General features: G+C 34.6%; 1 protein-coding gene across 1 annotated transcript in view; it reads left to right on the top strand.

The window, feature by feature from the left end:
* The window catches only part of Wapl (WAPL cohesin release factor), an 88,688-nt gene extending 76,954 nt beyond the window's left edge, over positions 1 to 11,734 (top strand). Inside the window, 4 exon segments of the mRNA XM_047552891.1 lie at positions 2,303 to 2,510; positions 5,020 to 5,108; positions 8,899 to 8,994; positions 9,440 to 11,734. Of these exon segments, the coding sequence (XP_047408847.1) occupies positions 2,303 to 2,510; positions 5,020 to 5,108; positions 8,899 to 8,994; positions 9,440 to 9,505 (459 nt within the window). The 3' untranslated portion in view covers positions 9,506 to 11,734.
* Positions 11,735 to 20,513: the final 8,779 nt, after the last annotated feature.

The following is a 20,513-nucleotide window of genomic DNA, read 5'->3' as shown; positions in this document are numbered from 1 at the left end:
CAAAGTTTTTGTGTTTTATTGTGGGGGAATGGTTAAGATGTGGTAGAAAAAAATCATGTTCATACTGGTACCTTTTATACTACCACTGATCTTAATTTGGTTATTCTCAAGTTAGGTAATTCTTGTTACTAACATGAACTTTCTTCTTTCTAATTGCACTCAGCTACTTGAAAAAAATTGATTCATCAACTAATTTTAAAATAAAAATTACATATTTGTATACATATTTTTTAAAATTCACATTCAAAAAGGTTAAAATGCATATATCCATTTCCTAAAAAGTTATCATTTATAATTTTTGTGTCTGGAGAAATTATATTTATACACAAATGTGCAGTAATTTCTAAGTAAATATAATCTTCCTATACATAGTGATTAGTGTATACTATTTTTTTGCCTATACTTACTGTTCTTGAGTTTTTTTATGTCAACACAGATTTCACAAATTTTGTAATGAGTGCAGTACTATTCAGTAGTTCACCAATCCTCTACCAATACACTTTTCAAATGTTTGTTGTTGGTTTTCTTTTGTTACAGAAATAAGTATACTGAATCTGGAGCCATATTTTCCCTAAGTGTGTGTAGTAATTTTCTGACTTAGAAATTGTTGTGGCAGAGTATGTACATTTAAAATTGATACTCAACCACCACCAACCATATGCTTCCTTTCATTTTGATTTATACTTCTCAAAACAGTTTAAGTCCTATTTCTTCATACTCTTACCAACATTGAACTTGACAATTTTAATAAAGTTTGCTAGTCCCAACAATTTCCTAGATACCTTATGCACATTACAGTAAATGACATTTTTCACATGGCCAGAAACTAGTGGACCATCCTTTTCATTTTTCTAAGACTTCGCTAACTGTTAACTAGCTACCCGTTTGGGAATTTTCAAAACCAGTAATGGTTCCTTATGTCTTCACAGAGTAATTTACAACTTCATTATTCCTTTTTCAAATTTTTTGATTGCAGGATTTTCTTCAGGATTTTATTCTCAAGTATTATATCCATCTGTATTTACCAAATTAGAAATTAAATCTGGGGGAAATTATATTAACCACTAGAGCAATGGTGTAATCATATGTCATATAGATTCTACAGAATTCCTTTGTATATGTAGAGAATGAAGGAAGTCTGCTGACCTCTTAATTTTGACTTTCCAGTCTTCCTGATAGGGTCTCAGGGACTGGCAGGGATTCTTGGACCAGTTTTGAGAATTGCTATTATTTTTCCAAGGGTATTCTTATGTGTGTTCTTTTGAAGTTTATATCCTATTCTTCTGAATACTCAGCAGCTGTTGGAGGCTTGCTTGGCATTTGATTTTCAGGTAGTATCTCATTAGTAACTTGGACCATTTCCCAGATCATGTCAGCAGGTATATTGGATGCTTTCTGTGTGTTCAACACTGAAGCAGCATAGGGAAAATAAAGTAAGTGATGGAAAGGAATTTGTGTTCCTTTTTGACTATAGGGAACACAAAGTACACAGGTTACTATAGTTTTCCCTGTGTATGAGGGCATGTTGTTTCTCCCCTGATATTATGTAGTTTTACTCAGGGTTCTTCCCCTTTTTTGAATTTTCAAGTATTATCCAATTAGAAAAAATTATGGAGACTTTTATTCTTGCAAACAATACCTGCATCATTAATAGATTACATAAATGAATCCCAGCAGCAATTTGTTATTTTGACTTTCCATGGGTTGTAGAGGAAAATCCATTTAAGCTCACTCAAACCCTCTTCTTTTTTTTTTTCTTTTTGTGTTTTGGTTGTGGTGTTGATGACTGAACCCAAGGCTGGGCATGCTAGGCAAACCCCTCTACTAGTGAGCTACATCCCCAACCCAAACCCTCTTTTTTTGGGTGGGTGGGTACCAGGGATTCAAATCAGGGGCACTCAACCACTGAACCACATACCTAGCCCTGTTTGGTGTTTATTTAGAGATAGGGTCTTACTGAGTTGCTTAGTGCCTCACTTTTGGTGAGGCTGGCTTTGAACTCATGATCTTCCTGCTTCAACCTCCTGAGCCACTGGGATTACAGGTGTGCACCACTGTGCCCAGCCAAACCCTCTTCTTCTTCTTCTCCTTTTTAATTTCTTTTTAGATGTTGATACACCTTTATTTTATTCATTTATTTATATGTAGTACTGAGAATGGAACCCAGTGCCTCACACATGCTAGGCAAGCGTTCTACCACTGAGTCACAACCCTAGCTCCCCCCTTCTTATTTAAGGCAAAATATTGGATATATAAATATCAGTGATATCTTTTTAATGATTTTTAAAAATAATTTTATCAGCTTTTCCTTGAGCGAGAACGAGCAGCCCAGCTGGCAGAAAGTAAAACAGATGAGTTGATCAAAGATGCGCCTACCACTCAGCATGATAAGAGTGGAGAGTGGCAAGAAACAAGTGGAGAAATACAGTGGGTGTCAACTGAAAAGGCTGATGGTACAGACGAGAAACATAAGAAGGAAGAGGATGATGAAGAACTTGACCTCAATAAAGGTATGTTTATTTTGAGTGGTATATTCAAACTGACAGTAATGGTTTGAGTTTGTTTTTTTCCTTCAAAATATATTTTAATACATGTATTTTAATTTTAGATATTACTTTAGGGCCTCTCAGTTTCAATCCAAATAAGCTTTGATAGTTCAGTGCTTGATAGTTCTTTCCTAGCAGTGAGGAAGGTACATGTCAGTGGCAGGCTGGCTAGTAATGGGAAGAGTATGGTTCCTTCCTTGGCCCTCTCTCTTTTATTCTTTGGTTTAAAAAAAAAAAGTAGTAGCTGAATATTATGGTTTTTCCAGTTTTTAACTTTTGAGATTCTTTATCAGCCTCACTTTAAACTGAGATCTTTCGTCATAAATTATAATCTTAGTTCTGAAAGGGTAAGTACTACTAGGTTGGGAATACAGTAAGAAATACACTAGATGTACTATCTTCACTAATCAAATGCTTATTGAATATCTACTGTTGTCAGAAATTGTGATCTTAGCTTTACCATTCATATAAATTCTGCAGAATAGCAGTTTATAATTTCATGTCCCTAAGATTTGAAAATTCATATGTTCAGCTTCATCTGACTCGGAGGTAGTCCCTAGCAGTGTCTGATTCTGAGCCTCTTTTCTTTTTATTTTGCTTCTTCCCCAGATTAAATGCTATTAGTTCTGATATTGAACAAAAAGAAACTTAGCTTCTAAGTTTTGATGTTTCCATTGGTATAATGTTATTTTTGGTTGTTCAGTACTCTTTTTTTTTTTTTTTTTTTTTTAAAATAATATCTCTGTCAAGATATAATATGTGGGCTGTGGCTGTGGCTCAGTGAAAGAGCACTTGCCTAGCATGTGTGAGGCACTGGGTTCGATTCTCAGCACCATATTTAAAAAATAAATAAATAAATAAAATAAAGGTATTGTGTCCACCTACAACTAAAAAAAAATTATGTAATACATATGCCCTTTTAAAGTAAATAAATGTTGTAGTTTTTATTATATTTACAAAATTGTAGTGCTACCTAATGCCAAAACATTTTTATCAGCTCTAAAGAAACAGCATGCCCAATGGCAGCAATCAACCACCATTTCTCCCCCAACCACTGACAACCTCTAATCTACTTTCTGTCTCTCTGGATTTTCCTGTGTCACACATTTCATTAAAAAGAATCACAATGTAACCTTTTGTGATATGCTTCTTTATCAGATATATGTTATATCATGTTAATATCACATTTCTTATTTGAATAGTCAAATATTCTATTTTTAATGTTGTGTACCACATTTTGTTTATCCATTTTTCTTTTGAAAGTGGGTTCTTTTGTTTTGTTTTGTTTAACTTCCCCCTCCTTCCCCTTTTTGTGGTGCTGGGGATTGAACTCAGAGGCACTCCATCCCTGAGCTACATCCCCGGTCATTTTTGTTTTTTTTTTTTTGTTTTGTTTTGTTTTTTTAACAGTGTTCTCAAACTTGTGATCCTCCTGCCTCATTCCCCATTCCTAGGTATGTGGTGGCGCACACCTGTGATCCCAGGCACACCTGTGATCTGGAGACTTAGGCAGGAGGATTGCAAGTTTGAGACCAGCCTCAAGAACTTAGCAAGACCTGTCTCAAAAAATGAAAAGGACTCGGATGTAGATCAGTAGTAAAGTGACCCTGGGTTCAGTCCTCAGTACCAAGACAAAAAAATGCTGCTGTGAAGTTGTTGTAAAAATGTTTTCATTTCATTTGGATATATACATAAGAGTGGAATTTTTGGGTTATATGTTAACTCTATAAACATTTTAATGAAATGCTAAAAACTGTTTCCCAATGTAATTGTACCATTTTACATTCCCATTAGCAATGTATGAGGGTTCCGTTTTCTCTGCACCTTCAAAAATTGTCTTTAAAAATATTTTTAGTCATTTTAGTGGTAATAAATAGTAATACCTTGTTGAGGTTTCAGTTGCAATTCTCTGATATCTAATGATGTGGAACATCTTGTATGTGTTGGCCTTTTGTATGCTGCAGAAATGTCTGTTCAGGTCCTTTGGCCAGTTTTCAGTTGTGTTCTCTTTTTGTTACTGAGTCATAAGAATTCTTTATATATTCTAAACACTCAGCCCTTATCAGATACATGATTATATGCTCCCATCCTGTGGGTGTCTTTTCACTTTGTTAATAGTGTCCTTTGTTAAAAGTTGTAACTAGGAGAGTTATGGTTTTAATTTTTTAAAAAACATATTTATTAGTTGTTGATGAACCTTTATTTATTTATTTGTATGCAGTGCTGAAACTTGAACCTAGTGCCTTACACATGCTAGGCAAGTGCTGTACTACTGAGCCACAGTCTCAGCCCCAGTTTTAATTCTTATATTTGGATCTTTATGCCATTTTGAGTTAATTTTTATTAATTTATAATATCATTCTAGCACCATTTGTTGATTTTTTTTTTTTTTTTTTTTAAATAACAGAATGGTTGATTTTCGTGGTGTTGTATTATTTGGTACAGTGTTATAACTCTTTTTAAATACTCTCAGCCCTTCAGCATGCTGGCAAACACATGGAGGATTGCATCGTGGCCTCCTACACTGCTCTACTTCTTGGGTGTCTCTGCCAGGAAAGTCCGGTAAATAAATAGTTAAAAAGATTTTTATCTATCTTTATAAAGATTCCCATATGACAACTTTGTACCATTGCCTAATTCACTTATTTATTTCTTTAATTTTTTTCCAGTTACATCTACTTTATTCCAGAAAGGCTTTTGGTTGATTATAGTATTGTTTAAACAATTGTATTTCTTCCTTATTGAAGGAAAAAAGCAAATAAATGCCTACCTTTGCAGTAGTTTTCCTTTAAATTTCCTAGTTTTCTTTTTCTTGTACCCCTGACATCTTTATTTCTTTCCAAATAAAGTTTGGAGTGAAGTGAAGTGTTGATCTTTATGGCTTTATTAGAATGCTGTGCCTGTCAGAATCAGGTTATGAGATTTAAAAAAAAAAAAAAAAAAAAAAAAAAAAGGTGGTGGGGTATTGATGTGAATAACAAACTGGTCAGGGTGCTTTTAATCTTAAGAAAAAGGAAGCTTTGCATGAATGAAATTAAATGAAAATTAAGATTGCATCTAATGTTAGAGACTTTTACATGTTTGCTGCAGTTTTCAAGGTACATTACAAAGTAAGAGTATATAAGATTATTTTAGTACCTCAACGAGGTTATTTGGGGATTCAGATTATTTCTTTTACCTACTGTCCTTGGTATATTGTATTGTCCATTGCTGAAAGTGCTCCTTGTGGCCACAAGCTGACTATAGCTACAGTCATCTAGTTAAATAGTATAGGATTCAGCAGTAGAGGTCCCTTCTTTTTAAGACATTTTTCTCCCCTTGGAAGGGCCTCTCTACCCACCGTTTACCAAGTAGACTTTCCCCAGCCTTGGCCAGCATTGGATCTTGCTTTGTCTGAAACAGTCTCTGGTAAAGCAAGTGGGATTACTGTGAGTGATTTAGATCATCAGAATTTACCTATGAGAAATACATGTCTAGATACTTCTAAAACTACTTTTGAGCACAGAGTAGATGTTTATGGCTATTGGACAGTCTGCTGCCACGGGAAAAACAGATGTGGCATAAAAATAGTATATGAAGAAGATGTCATAGTCATTGTGAATCTCTTCAAACTGGGACACAGGTGGGTATTTTTAAGTGAAAGGTAAATTGACAAAGCCAGATTTAAGGAGGATTTTCCCCTAGGAACAAGGGCATTCAGGAGACAGAGTAGAGAGATCTGTAGTGAGAGGGCTAACTTAAGGAAAAAACAGGGGCCATCTGTATTTGAAACTTGTTTGAAAACAGAGGCCTTCTCTTTTTTAGAAAGAGGGTTAGAAGAAAGAATGTAAAGATAAATGATGGTTTTATTTAAGGAGACACGTATGCTGACTTTTGTGTGTTGGTCCACCTATCCACTCATATTTCCTCATTTTAACCTTTGAATTGCCTTTTTGCACTTTTTGTATATCCATTCGTCTAAAGTCCTATATAATTTTCTAATTAGTCTTGCTTGTTTATCTTTTCCATTATTTATATTGCTAGCAATCTAAAATGCACACCAACCAGCTCCATGTGGCCCCTCCAGGCACCCACTGCTTTCAAGTATCCCAACCGAAATTCTCATCATGGCTTTGGATACCTTGCAAGATCTTTATCCCCCTTTCCTCTTGGCTGTCTTTTTCCTTATTTTGAGTGACAAGATTTTAAATTAAAAGAGGAATATCAAATGAAGGGAAAGAGGAATAAGCAGGTCTTAAATAAAAACAACCAACATAATATTTAAATCAGGAGGATGTAGCTTAGTGATAGAAAGCTTGCCTGTCTTGTATGAGGTCCTGGATTCTGTCTCTAGCACTGTGGGAGAGGTGAAGAGTTTTAGGTATTCTGTTTTGCACATACCTTGGATTCATTCATATTTAATCATGTTAATTAAGGGTTCTTTAAATTGTGTTAGTACCATGTGATTTATCTTGGGTCATTTTTTCCCATACTAATTCATATTCTTGTTTGTAGCTCTCTTGTCTCTAAAGAAATGAAAAGGTTCTTAAGTCGTGGATAGTATTGTGAATTCATGGAGCCCTACATATACATGTGTGTTGGGTGTTGCCTTGGAGGATCATTAAGTTTAACCCCAAAATCTAGATGATAGTACAAAATGTAAAGGAAATTAGATTGCCCAATGTGGAAGTGGAAGAGGTAGAAAATACTGCCTGTAGTCAAGGACAGCATAAGTATTAGGAAACTCAGAAGAATGTGCACCTTTTCTGATGCCCATCCTGACTTCCAGTTTACATCTGGTGTCAGTCTCCTTGCTGCCCTTCCCGCTCTCTTGCCTTTCTCCATTCCTGAAATTTAGACACTGCCACCAGAGCTATTTTCATGTGGAGTACTTGCTGATCTTATAGCCTCCTCTCTTTCAGTTCCCCTTAGGTTGCTGTCCTTAAGAGAATAATGGCTTTGTTTACTGCTAGCAGGCCCTAAACTTAAGACTATTTCACTACTCCCCAATTCAATACATTGTACTTTGGATACTTTTTAAATTTCCCAAATAGTATATGCTGTATCATGCCTTTTGTTTTTGTGCCTGCCACCCTTTGTTTAAAACAAGTGCTGTAATTGTCTTTCCCATTGCCTCAGTGACTATAAATGTTGCATTCTCTAGATTGTTGATAGAGGTTGATTAATTTGGATTAATGAGGGACTTTCATCCAAAACATAATAGCTAATAAATTATTCTGCATTGTAGAGGTGTCCTTTTCTACTGAACAGTCCTCCAGAGACACCAGTCACTACAGTGCCCACCACTGTCATGGCTTTTGGTGCAGAAGCTTAGTTTGAATGTGGATGATTGGTACTGCCTACATTAGCAATGTTTGAATTAGTTCTTTCTGAAACTGTATTCATCCTACTGTGTTGCTTTATAATTTCCTCAGTACCCTGGTGGAGAAATAGAAGAAAGTGAAGGAGGGGCTAGTGACAGATTTCCTTAGAATAAGACATAGTCTCTCCTTTCTTGCCCCCATCAACTAAAGTCAACTTAGAAGTATCCCTCCATCACCACCACCTTTATCTTGAATACTCAGACTTAGGAGGATATACTTTTGTGGTCTTTATTATAGTTGAGTCCTTTTTCAAAAAGTTTTTCCTTTTATTCTTTCTGAAGCTTTAAATTAAGCATTTCTAAATGTAATTAAATAAACAGTTTTAAAGCAAATCATGCAGTATTTTCCTTGTAGAAGTTTGTTTATATATAACTTGGCTGCTGCTTATTAATAATGAAGAGGAACACCTTAATCTCTCCTGGCATTGGCCCAGACTCTCTATGTCATAGATTATATTTTGGAAAGATCTAGTTAATTCCTATTCTGAATAATTCATTTATGCAACATGAGAATTTTTCTTTGATCTTTTTTTATTTCATAAGCAACTCCGTGAGTGTATTCTGAAGTATAACACCCTCTCCCACCTCACACACACATACTTGGTACAGTTTATTATTCCAGGCCTTTCTCTGTGCATTTACAAAAGTAGATATGCACAGAAATGTTTCTTTGAAGCCTTTTTCAGCTTTGTCTTTTTCCCTTTCTTTCCTGGGGGTGGGGGTGGGAATGGGGGGCAGGAGTAGGAGATAGACAAACTCACCAGAGAGCAGAATAAGTAAAAAAAAAAAAAAAAAAAAAAAAAGAGCAGAATAAGTGAATATGTAAAGGGAAGTAACCAAGGTGTTCCAAGCACTTTGTAGAAATTTGCAATAATATGTATGCTGTGACCATCAACACAGGAAAAGGTGCAATTTCATTTTTTCTGCCAGTTGATTTTTTTTTTTTTTTTTTTTTTTTTTTTTTTAATTTTTTTTTATCTGTTTCCTTAGATCAATGTAACCACTGTGCGGGAATACCTGCCAGAAGGAGACTTCTCAATAATGACAGAGATGCTCAAAAAATTCCTGAGCTTCATGAATCTTACTGTAAGTGGTTTTATTTCAGTCTGGGGATTAAAAAAATATTAATACATTGACAGACATAAAAACTAGTATGACCATAGCGATTCGAAGAAAAAGAGGATTCTCTCTTAAATTTAATAACTGTGTTTTATTTCTTCAAGATAACAATTTTTATGGCAAAATACTATTATAAAAGCCACACTTTGGGGGCTGGGCTCAGTGGCAGAACACTTGCCTAGCATGTGTGAGGTACTGAGTTCAATTCTTAGCACCACATAAAAAATAAAGGCATTCTGTCCATCTACAACTACAAAAAAAAAAGAAAAACAAAACAAAAAGCCACAGAGTAATCTCAGTGTACTTTGACTTGTAATGTTCAGGTTAGTAACTTCTTTAGAAATTAAACTTTGATTTAATAGTTTTACAGTTGTGTTAAATATTAACCATTACCTCTTTCCCTTCCTTTCAGTGTGCTGTTGGAACAACAGGCCAGAAGTCTATCTCTAGAGTGATTGAATATTTGGAACATTGCTAGCTGCTTTACCTTTGCTTCAGGTGCTCGGTAATGCTGGAGCTATCCTTAGACAAAGAAAAGTCGTGAAAGAAGTCCTTGAAGATATATCAAGAATATTCATCAGTATCATTCATGTTTGGATTTTTAAGACCATCTGATTTCTTCGTCATGCATTCTGCATTTGCTAAATGACAGTTACTACATCAATCTGCAACTATCAAAAATGAGGGAAAAGGTTCAGGCTGTTAACAATTCCATGCAGTATTTAAAAACACTTACTTGGCAGAGTTTATACCCTCCCCTTGTTTTCTTGCTCTATTCTGGGCAAGTTTTAAGGGGAAAATTTGTGCTGCTGTTAGTGCAACTGCTGTGTATGTTGAGCCACTGTTGTCATGCCAGCCAGGTGCAAAGGCAGCTTAGCTACTGAGGTATCGAATGTTCTGAGGACATTCTAGACAACAGCTTAGTTCCTTTTTCAGGCTCATTTGCTTTTGCTTTTTTGTTGAATGATTCCAATCGTAAATAAAGCTTTTAATAATTTTGTGAATTTTTTTGTTGTTGTTCCCTGAACTACTGTCTATATTTAAAATTAGATGGAATCCAAAGATACAAGGGATAATAGTATATTTTTTTATTCTTGATTAGGTTTGGGTGTTGGACTATTTTTCACTTTTGAGACCATAACCATATTCAATATCATACCATAATGTGTCATAGCTATAGATGCAAGAAAACAACAGTTTGAGGGAATATTATATGATGTGCCCTGTTAAATGATTAAGCAAAGTAGACAAACCCAGGGTAGTTTACACTTAATGCTAGGGAGGCTCTTGAAACATCGTTTTGAGGGAAGCTTTCTAGATATATTTTCTAATATTCAGTACAGTAAATATAAGGAAGCTAAAACACCAATGTTGAATTCATGTTTCCAGATAACGTGTATATTCTTTCTATAGAGTGACAGGATCAATTGCATAAGCGCAAAGCCTTAAAATTGCTGGTTTAGAGAAGACCCTTTTTCCATCCAGATTCTTTATTCATAGAACAGTTGTCATTTGGAAAACAGCATTGCAGATTTTTCATGTACTGTTCAAATCACTGGTTATACCATTTTTTTTTTTTAAATTGGGCCTGAAGACAGGCTTTTCAGAGATCTATTTCATTAATACTTTTAATTACCTTTCAGGTACTGGTAGTTAAATCATGTTTCTTCATTGGATTTGTAAAACTTGAAGCCATAAAAATATTGGTTTGGTGTGTATTGGGGAAAATAACTAAAAGTCTAACTTTTATCATTTAGACTTTGTTATTTCCTTGTATAAAGTGACAAACCGGGGCTCTTGTATCAGTGCCAGCTGTAATGTTTTTTTAATGCAGTGGCTGCCTTCTATTGTCTTCCTATTTTTGATAATGCAGATTGTTGGGAAATCTATAAGGAAGTAACTCATTCCAGGCAAATTTTCTTCCTTCTACCCCAAACCCCTTACCCATCACCTTTTAAGAACATAGTATGCCAGTGTAACATGGGAAAGATTGAGATTGTATTTGCCCTGAGTATAAAAACTAGCTTAGCAAACTGTTTAAAAACATTGGTAAATTATATCCATAAATTAATTAGTTATAGATATATTTTGTTTAATTATTTTAAATAAATTGATATTTATTAATCATTGGATTTAGATAAAAAACAGATTTTTGGTAAAAATGACTTGTGGCAGATGGTAAGGGATATAAAAAATTTGGGTGAGATCAATCAGGGTGAAGTACATTTTTCTGTTACACTGGTAATCATTTGAGAATTGATTTACCTCAGTGTTTAACAGGTTTTTGTTTTGTTTTGTTTTTTAAATAATAACTAATTGTCAAGCACTGATAGAGATGCAGATTTTGGTTGGGGGTAGGGGTGAGGGAAGATACCACCTCACCAGCTGCAGTGCATTTGTGTGTTTTTAACCCTCAGAGAACTCTGCATTTTAGGGTACTTGAGGCTGACTTGCAAATTAACTAAAGTTTTAAAGTAACCTTTTTTTCCATTGTAAATATTTCTGTAAATACTACCAATTGGAAATTAGAACAGTAGAGTACTTTTCTGAATCCAATCCTATTTTTATTTTATACAGTATTTCTCAGCTGTGATCTTTGGAGCAAAAGCCAACGGCAGGAAAAAATAGTTTGTACCAGTTTCATGAAGTATGTCTTTGGGTTTTTGTAAATAATTTTAACTCAAATAAAATTGCTACTTTCAATACATATGTTGTCTTTAACATAAGTCTGTTGGCCTATTTTGGAGAAAGAAGTCTCAAACTTGATATGGCCAGCTTTAATGGCCAACACAGTGTTTCTTGAGTGAATTTCCACTTTAAATGTACACATAAACAGTTTAACCCATTTTTGTTAAATATTGTATTATGTACTTGTAAATATTCATCTGAATACAATGTAAACTTCTAACAACCTAGTCTATTTAGGGATGGTGGTTTTCTGGTTGTCTTGTTAGGTAGACCCTTAGCATACTTATATTGCTTTAAATCTTGCAGTTTGCTTTTAAGGTTTTATAGCTGCTGCTTAGTATTTTCAGTTTTCTTAGTTGTTAGCCGCAGTCCTCCTGCATTTACAGGTAGATTCCTTGACACCTCTTACTAGTTTAAACCACAAAAGTAGATTGAAGGATCTTTCCTGGGAGTTCCCATCTACTTCTCCCTATTTACTTACAAACACAGCATGTAAAGAGGGGTTTAACTATACAGGCAGTGAATACAGAAGGACCTAAATCACACACAAATTTTGAATCCTAGCCCTGATATTGTTACTGTCTTTGAGCAAATTTTTGGAACTCTTGCCCCGTTTACTCAATGGAGAAATGGGCACAGTACATGCCTCCTGGCTGTAAAAATTAAACAAGTGCATGAGAAGAATTAGCACAGTGTTCTAAATTTAGTGAGGTCTTAATAAATGGTAGCTTTTACCATGTTACTGTTTTGTTATTTCCATTCTTGGGAAGTTAAAATGTTGTCAACAATGGAGTAGAATACTGGGACTGGAAGGGTACCTGCAATGATGACTTTTCATATCATTCAGGTTAGTGGGTTTTGATTATGTTAGCACCAAATCTCCAAAATTGCTGTTTCCAAAATTGGTCTTGTCAGTATCTTGATGATGGCTAACAAAGCCAGGAGGAAATTAAGCATATTTCAGTGATTATTAAAATGTTTCATTCATATCCTTTAAGTTTTTCTTATATTAGAGGAACATATCAAAAGAGGTTTGCATGACTGTTAATGGCCCCTGTATTGGATATTTAGATGAGTGACTTCACATAGCTATCTCTGAACAAAGAATTCAGTAACTACAATTGTTTGGTCAGACCTCTATTTCCCTATCTAATGTGTGTGTGTAGTTTTAATATTCAAAATGCCATGTACTGGCTTGAGCAAAAGAGGAAATCATATTTGTATACTTACTACTTAGTTTTTAGTTCGTGAACCTGACTATTCAGAATTGTATTACAGACTGTGTAGACAAATGGAACTATTCTGTTTAAGGATTCATTGATTTTAGTGTAAAGTAGTATACTAAGGAGGTTGTGATAACAGATAGATGCCATAATCCCTAGAGCAACCAGTAAGAAGTAAAGCAGAGATAAGCTAGAACTGCCAGAGGAATAAATGGAACACTGAAAAGTATATGACTAACCAAAGGTGGGCAAAGGAGTAACCAAAAAAAAAAAAAAAAAAAAAAAAAAAAAAAAAAAAAAAAAAACTCAGAAGTAGGAAGCAAATAGCAAAACAAGCAAAAGATGCTTTCCCTCAAGAAATCAAAGATGTCCACTAAATAGAATTTTACCAATAATCATATTAAACATGAGCACACTAACCACTCCAATTAAAGGCAGAGGTTGTTAAACTGAATAACCAAGATGACACAATAAGTTAAAATATAAATACCACATAAGTAAAAGGGAAAGGCAAACGATGCAAAAAACTAATCATGCCAAAATTAGGCATGTTTAGAAAGCAGACAAAGTAGACATTAAGACAGAGAGTGTTACCAGGTCTAAAAGAGTATATCATTATGACGGGAGGAGGTATCAGGAAGAAATGACATCTATGCATCTAATTCCTAACTAGAATTTTTGTAATACTGTGAGAATCTAGGAAAAATTAAGAGGACAAATAGTCACAATCATAGTTTGATATTTTAATGTCACCTCAGGTTTTAGGATATGATTTTATTAGTACATTTTAGTGTACAGAATAGTGGGTTTCTTTTTGGTACATTTGTATCTGTGAATAATGCTTTGATCATATCCACCCCCTGTTACTCTTCCACACCCACTTCCTCTTCTCCAGTAGCCTCCTACTTTTATGTTGTGTTTTTTTTTCTGCTCCCTAGACCACACATAAGGGGAAATGTGATACCTGTTTTTCTGAGTCTGGTTTATTTCTTCTAACATAATCTTCAGTTCCATTCATTTTCCTGCAAATGAGATGATTTGGTTCTTTAAGGCTGAATAATATTCCATTGTGGATATCACATTTTCTTTATCCATTCCTCCATTGACAGGTACCTTGACCAATTCCATAACTTGGCTATTGGGAATTGCGCCTTGATAAACATGGGTATGCAAGTATATCTATAATATGTTGACTTAAAGGGTACATTTTTATTATTTTTTGTTTATTTTTACAGTGCTGGGTATTAAATCCAGGGACACTTTACCACTGGGCTACATTTCCAGCCTTGTTATTTTTTATTTTGAGACAGGGTCCTTATCCTCCCAAGTCTCTGAGACTATAGGCATATGCTACTGTGTCAACTACCTTTTTGAGACAGGGTCTCACTAAATTGCCCACACTGGACCCAAATTTGGAATCTTCCTGTCTCGTATTCCCAAGTCTCTGGGATGAAGGTGTATATTATTCCCAGTTTATTGGGATATATTTTTTAAGAGTAAAGATCTGAATGACAGTGTTAACTACCTTAATCTGATATTTATTAGAACATAACACTGAACATGTCTTTTGAATGTACATGAAATTTTCACCAAGATAGACCATCTGAGACTCAAAAACATGTTTCAGATTGTTGAAATACAGGATATACCTGTAAATCATAACTCAATAACAACAGAATATCTAGAAAGCAACTTTCAAATATTAATACACTTAAAAGTAACCTATGGCTGAATAAGAAAATGGGGTTTAGAAAAAGTATTTTTTATCTGAACGATAATAAAAATAAAACAACACCCTTTGATATCAAAACCAGACAAAGATACATCAAGGAAAGAAAACTTCAGAAAAATATCCCTGATGAACATAGATGCAAAAATTCTTAAAATTCTGGCAAATTACAAAAACATTAAGAAGATAGTGCACCACCATCAAGTGAGTTTCATTCCCAGGGATGCAAGTTTGGTTCAACATTTGGAAATCAATAAATGTAATTCACCACATCAACAGACTTAAGAATCATGGAATTATTTCAATAGATGCAGAAAAAAAATTGATAAAATATAGGACCCCTTCATGCTCAAAATTCTAGAAAAAATAGGGAAAGTAGGAACATACCTCAACATTGTAAAGGCCATCTATGCCAAGCCCATGGCCAGCATCATTCTAAATGGAGAACAACTGAAAGCATTCCCCCTAAAAACTGGAACAAGGCAGGGATGCCCTCTTTCACCACTTTTATTCAACATCATCCTTGAAACTAACCAGAGCAATTGGACCAAAGAATTAAAGGGATACGAATAGGAAAAGAACTCAAACTATCACTATTTGCCAACGACATTCTCCATTTATTGGATTCAAAAAATGCCATCAGAAAACTTCTAGAACTAAGAAATGAATTCAGCAAAGTAGCAGGATATAAAATCAACACTCATAAATCTAATGCATTTCTATTCATAAATAATGAGTTCTCTGAAAGAGAATTTAGGAAAATAACCCCATTCACAATGATCTCAAAAAAAAAAAAAAAAAACTGGGAATCTGACAAAAGAGGTGAAAGACCTTTACAATGAAAACTACAGAACACTAAAGAAAGAAATTAAAGAAAACAGTAGAAGATAGAAAGATCTCCCATGTTCTTGGATAGGCAGAATTAATATTGTCAAAATGACCATACTACCAAAAGCGCAATACAGATTCAATGCAATTCTTATTAAAATCCCAATGATTTACCTCATAGAAATAGAGCAAGCAATCATAAAATCCATTTGGAAGAAAAAGAAACCCAGAATAGCCAAAGCAATTGTTAGCAGGAAGAGTGGAGCAGGAAGTATCACAATACCAGAACTTCAACTATACTACAGAGCAACAGTAACAAAAACAACATGGTATTGGCACCAAAATAGGTAGACCAGTGGTACAGAATAGAAGACACAGAGACAAATTCACATAAATAGTTATACTAGATAAAGTTGCCAAAAACATGGAGAAAAGATAGCCTCTTCAACAAATGGTGCTGGGAAAACTGGAAATCCATATGCAGTAAAATGAAACTAAACCCCTATCTCACACCCTGTACAAAACTCAACTCAAAATGGACCAAAGACCAAGGAATAAGACCAGAGACCCTGCACCAAATAGAAGAAAAAGCAGGCCCAAATCTTCATCATGTCAGCTTAGGACCAAGAGTTCCTTAACAATACTCCCAAAGCACAAGAAATAAAATGAAGAATCAACAAAGAGGATGGACTTTAAAAACTTTTTCTCGGCAATGGAAGCAATCAACAATGTGAAGAGAGAGCCTACAGAGTGGGAGAAAATCTTTACCACGCTCACTTCAAATAGAGCACTAATCTCTAGAATTTATAAAGAACTTAAAAATTTTTACACCAAGAATACAAATAATCCAATCATAAATGGGCTAAGGAACTGAGCAGACACTTCACAGAAGATGTACAATCAATGAACAGATATGTGGAAAAAATGTTCATCTCTAGGAATAAGAGAAATGCAAATCGAAACTATCCTAAGATTTCATCTCACCCCAATTAGAATGGCTATTATCAAGAATACAAGCAACAATAGGTGTTGGCAAGGATGTGGGGGAAAAGGCACACTCATACATTGCTGGTGAAATTGCAAATTAGTGCAGCCACTCTGGAAAGCAGTGTGGAGTTTCCTTAGAAAATTTGGAATGGGACCATCATTTGACCCAGCTATCCCACTCCTTGGCTATACCCAAAGGACTTAAAATCAGCACACTACAGTTACACAACCACATCAATGTCTATAGCAATAGCTAGATTGTGGAACCAACCTAGATGCCCTTCAATAGAAGAATGGAAGAAGAAACTGTGGTATATATGCACAAGGGAATACTATTCAGTCATAAAGAAGAATAAAATTGTGGCATTTGCAGGTAAATGAATGGAGTTGGAGAATATCATGCTAAGTGAAATAAACCAATCCCAAAAAACCAAAGGCCAAATGTTTTCTTTGATAAGTGGATGATGATACATAATCAAAAGAGGACTAAGGGAAGAATGGAGGAAGGATGGATGGTGTAGAGGGAAATGGGTTGGGAGGGGTGGGGAGAAGAAAAGATAATGGAATGAGACAAACATCATTACACTATGTAAATGTATGATTACACAAACCTTGTGACTTTATTTTGTGTACAACCAGAGAAATGAAAAGTTGTGCCCCACTTGTGTATAATGAATCAAAAATAAAAATTAAAAAATAAAACATCAAAGTTTGTGGAATGCATCTAAGGCAGTGCTTAGAATTAAGAAGGCTTAACATCAATTTTTCTTAATTTGTACCTGAAGAAGCTAGAAAGAATGATTAAATCAAAATAAGGGGAAAAAATAGGAGCAGAAAGTAAATAAAACACAAAAGAAATTTTACCAAACCCAGAAGCTGGTTCTTCAAAAAGTCAATAAAGTTGATAAATCCTTAGTAAGACTAATCAAGAAAAAAAAAATTAACCATAGCAGGAATGAAAAATGAAATGAACTACAGATATTACATTGAAAAGATAATATAAAAATTTTAAGTCAATCCATTTTATAATTTAACAAATTCCTTGAAAGACAAAACTTAAAACTGATAAATAGAAACCCTGATTAGTCCAATATCTATAAAAATTGAATTTAGCAGGGAGTGGTGGTGGCACATACCTATGAATCCCAGCAGCTTGGGAGGCTGAAACAGGAGAATTGCAAGTTCAAAGCCAGCCTCAGCAATTTAGCAAGGCCCTGTCTCAAAATAAATTATTAGGGGGCTGAGGATATAGCTCAGTTGGTACAGTGCTTGCCTCGAAAGCACAAGGTCCTGGGTTCAATCCCCAGCACTGCAATAAATAAATAAATTTAAAAAATAAAATATTAGGAAAAACCCTGTCTCAGTGGTTAAAGTGCCCCTGGGTTCAATCCCCGGTTCCCCCCTACCAAAAAAAAAAAAAAAGAAAAAACAAAAAAGAAAAAACAAAAATTAATTGAATGTATGCTTAAATAGCTTTCTACAAATAAAAGTCCTGACCTAGGAGACTTTACTGGTTCATTACATAAAACATTTAAGGAAGACTATCAATCCTACAGAGATTTACCAAAGGAGAAGGTAGTACTTTTCAGTCAACATTATGAGGCTTACTTAGAGATCTCTAATACAAAAGGTGAAACAAAGATATCACAAGGGGGGAAAAAAACCTACAGATCAACATTTTAAGTAGATGGAAATAACTTTAATCAAAAAGGAACATATATAAGAAGCATATATTCATGGTGAGTCATGAATTAACTCCTAAGATTAAGACCAGGCAGGGAGCTGTACACGCCTGTAATCCCAGTGACTTGGGAGGCTGAGGCAGGATTGAGAGTTCAAAGCCAGCCTCAGCAATTTAGCGAGGCCCCAAGAAACCCTGTCTCTAATAAAACATAAAAAAGGGCTGGGGATGTGGCTCCGTGGTTAAGCACCCCTGGGTTCAATCCCTGGTACAAAAAAAAAAAAAAAAAAAGGGATGTCCAATATCAGTATTTTTATGGTTTGTTTTATATTAAAATTGAAGATCTGATTCTAAAATTCACAAGGCAATGAAAAGGACCTAACGTAGTCAAAATAATCCTGAAGGATAACAGCTGGAGGACAGCTATTGAACTTTAAGGCTTCACTATAAAACCACGGTAACCAACACCATATGATATTGGCATAAGACCAAGACAAGCAACACAGCCTAGAAATAGGCCTGTATTTTTGGCAACTGATTTTTGGCAGACACCAAAGCAGTTCAATGCAGAAATGAGAGTACTTAAGCAAATAGTTCTGAAACAAATGAATATCCATATTAAAAAATATGTATAGATCACTATCTCATGCCAAACACAAAAATTAATCCAGAGAGATAATTCTATCTAAATTCAAAAGATAAAACTATAAAGCATTTAGAAGAAAGAATGAGATAATATCTTCATGAATTGGAAAGACATTTTAGATAGGATACAAAATTAATAACCATTAAAGAAAAACAAGATTTATTAGGCTTTACCAAAAACTTTTGTTCTTCAAGGCACCATTAAAGAGGGAAGCCTTGGACTGGGAGAAAATATTCACATGTTATATATGGATGGAGTTGTCTCTAGAATACATAAAGAATTACAACTCAATTTTTCTAAGTCAATTTTTTTCCATATTTTTATGCATATTATTATTATTGGTGCATTATAGTTGTACATAATGATGGGATTTGTTGTTATCTGTTTGTACATGCACACAACATAACAATATAATTTGATCACTATCACTCCCCAGCACTTCCCCTCCCTCCCCTAAAATCCAATTTTTTAATGGGCAAAAATCTTGAACAGGTACTTCATGATGATATATGAAACTAATGGACACAAAAATGTTCAACAATATTAATTGCCATGGAAATGGAAACATAATGAGATATTACTAATATGTGCAATAGAATGATTAGTTTCAAAGATGACAACACACCAAATGTTGGCATGGATGAGCAATTGGAACTTTTTTTTTTTTTTTGGTACCAGGGATTGAACCTAGGGACACGTAATCACTGAGCCATATCCCCAGGCCTTTTTATTTTTTGAGACAGGGTCTCACTAAGTTGCTTAGGGCCTTGCTAAATGACTGAGGCTGGCCTTGAACTTGTAGTCATTTTGCCTTAGCTGCCCAAGTGGCTGGGATTACAGACAAGGGCCACCATTCCCAGCTGCAATTGGAATGTTCTTAATGTTGATAGTAATGTTGAAATGCAAAATCATAGCATCACTTTGGAAAAGTTTCGACAAGTCCTTGTGAAGTTAGAGCTATCCCTGTCTTTTAACCCAATTTTACCACTTTGTCCAGAAAAACTGAAAACATTCAACAGAAAAACTTATAAAAATGTTCATAGTCATCTTTAACACAAGCTGAATATTTGAAACAAGCAAACAGGCAATAGAGGAACAAATTGTATTATATTTATGTTACAGAATACTATTTAGTAAAAAGAGGAATGAACTACTCTTTCAATAACATGGCTAAATTTTATATTAATTTTGAGTGAAAGAGCCCAAATGAAAAATATAATATGGGGCTGGGGCTGGGGCTCAGTGGTAGAGTGTTTGCCTAGCATGCCTGAGGCCCTGGGTTCAATCTTCAGCACCACATAAAAATAAAAAAAGTATTGTGTTCACCTGCAACTAAAAAATAATAAAATTAAAAAAAATATATATATAATATGAATTAGTGTGTACAAAATTGCAGAACAGGCAACTAAAGGATTCAGAACAATCTATTTAGAAGGCAATAAAACATAAATGAAAAATTGTATATGTTTAGAAACTTAACATACATCTTGACAATTCATGTGTTAAATAAATTATAATGAATTTTTTATCAGTGCTTGCTGGAGATCAAACCTTGGGCATGCTTGGCAATGCTCTATCACTGAGCTACACCTCAGCTCCTATAAATGAATTTTTAAAAAATTAAATTAAATGAAAGCAAAAGTAAAATGTACCAAAAGATAGGAATGCAGCAAAATCAACACTAAGGAGAGATGGTTAGCCTTA

The sequence above is a fragment of the Sciurus carolinensis genome, chromosome 5 (assembly GCF_902686445.1).
Source record: "Sciurus carolinensis chromosome 5, mSciCar1.2, whole genome shotgun sequence".
Taxonomy (NCBI): Eukaryota; Metazoa; Chordata; class Mammalia; order Rodentia; family Sciuridae; genus Sciurus; species Sciurus carolinensis.
This window is presented reverse-complemented; position numbering and strand designations above follow the sequence as displayed.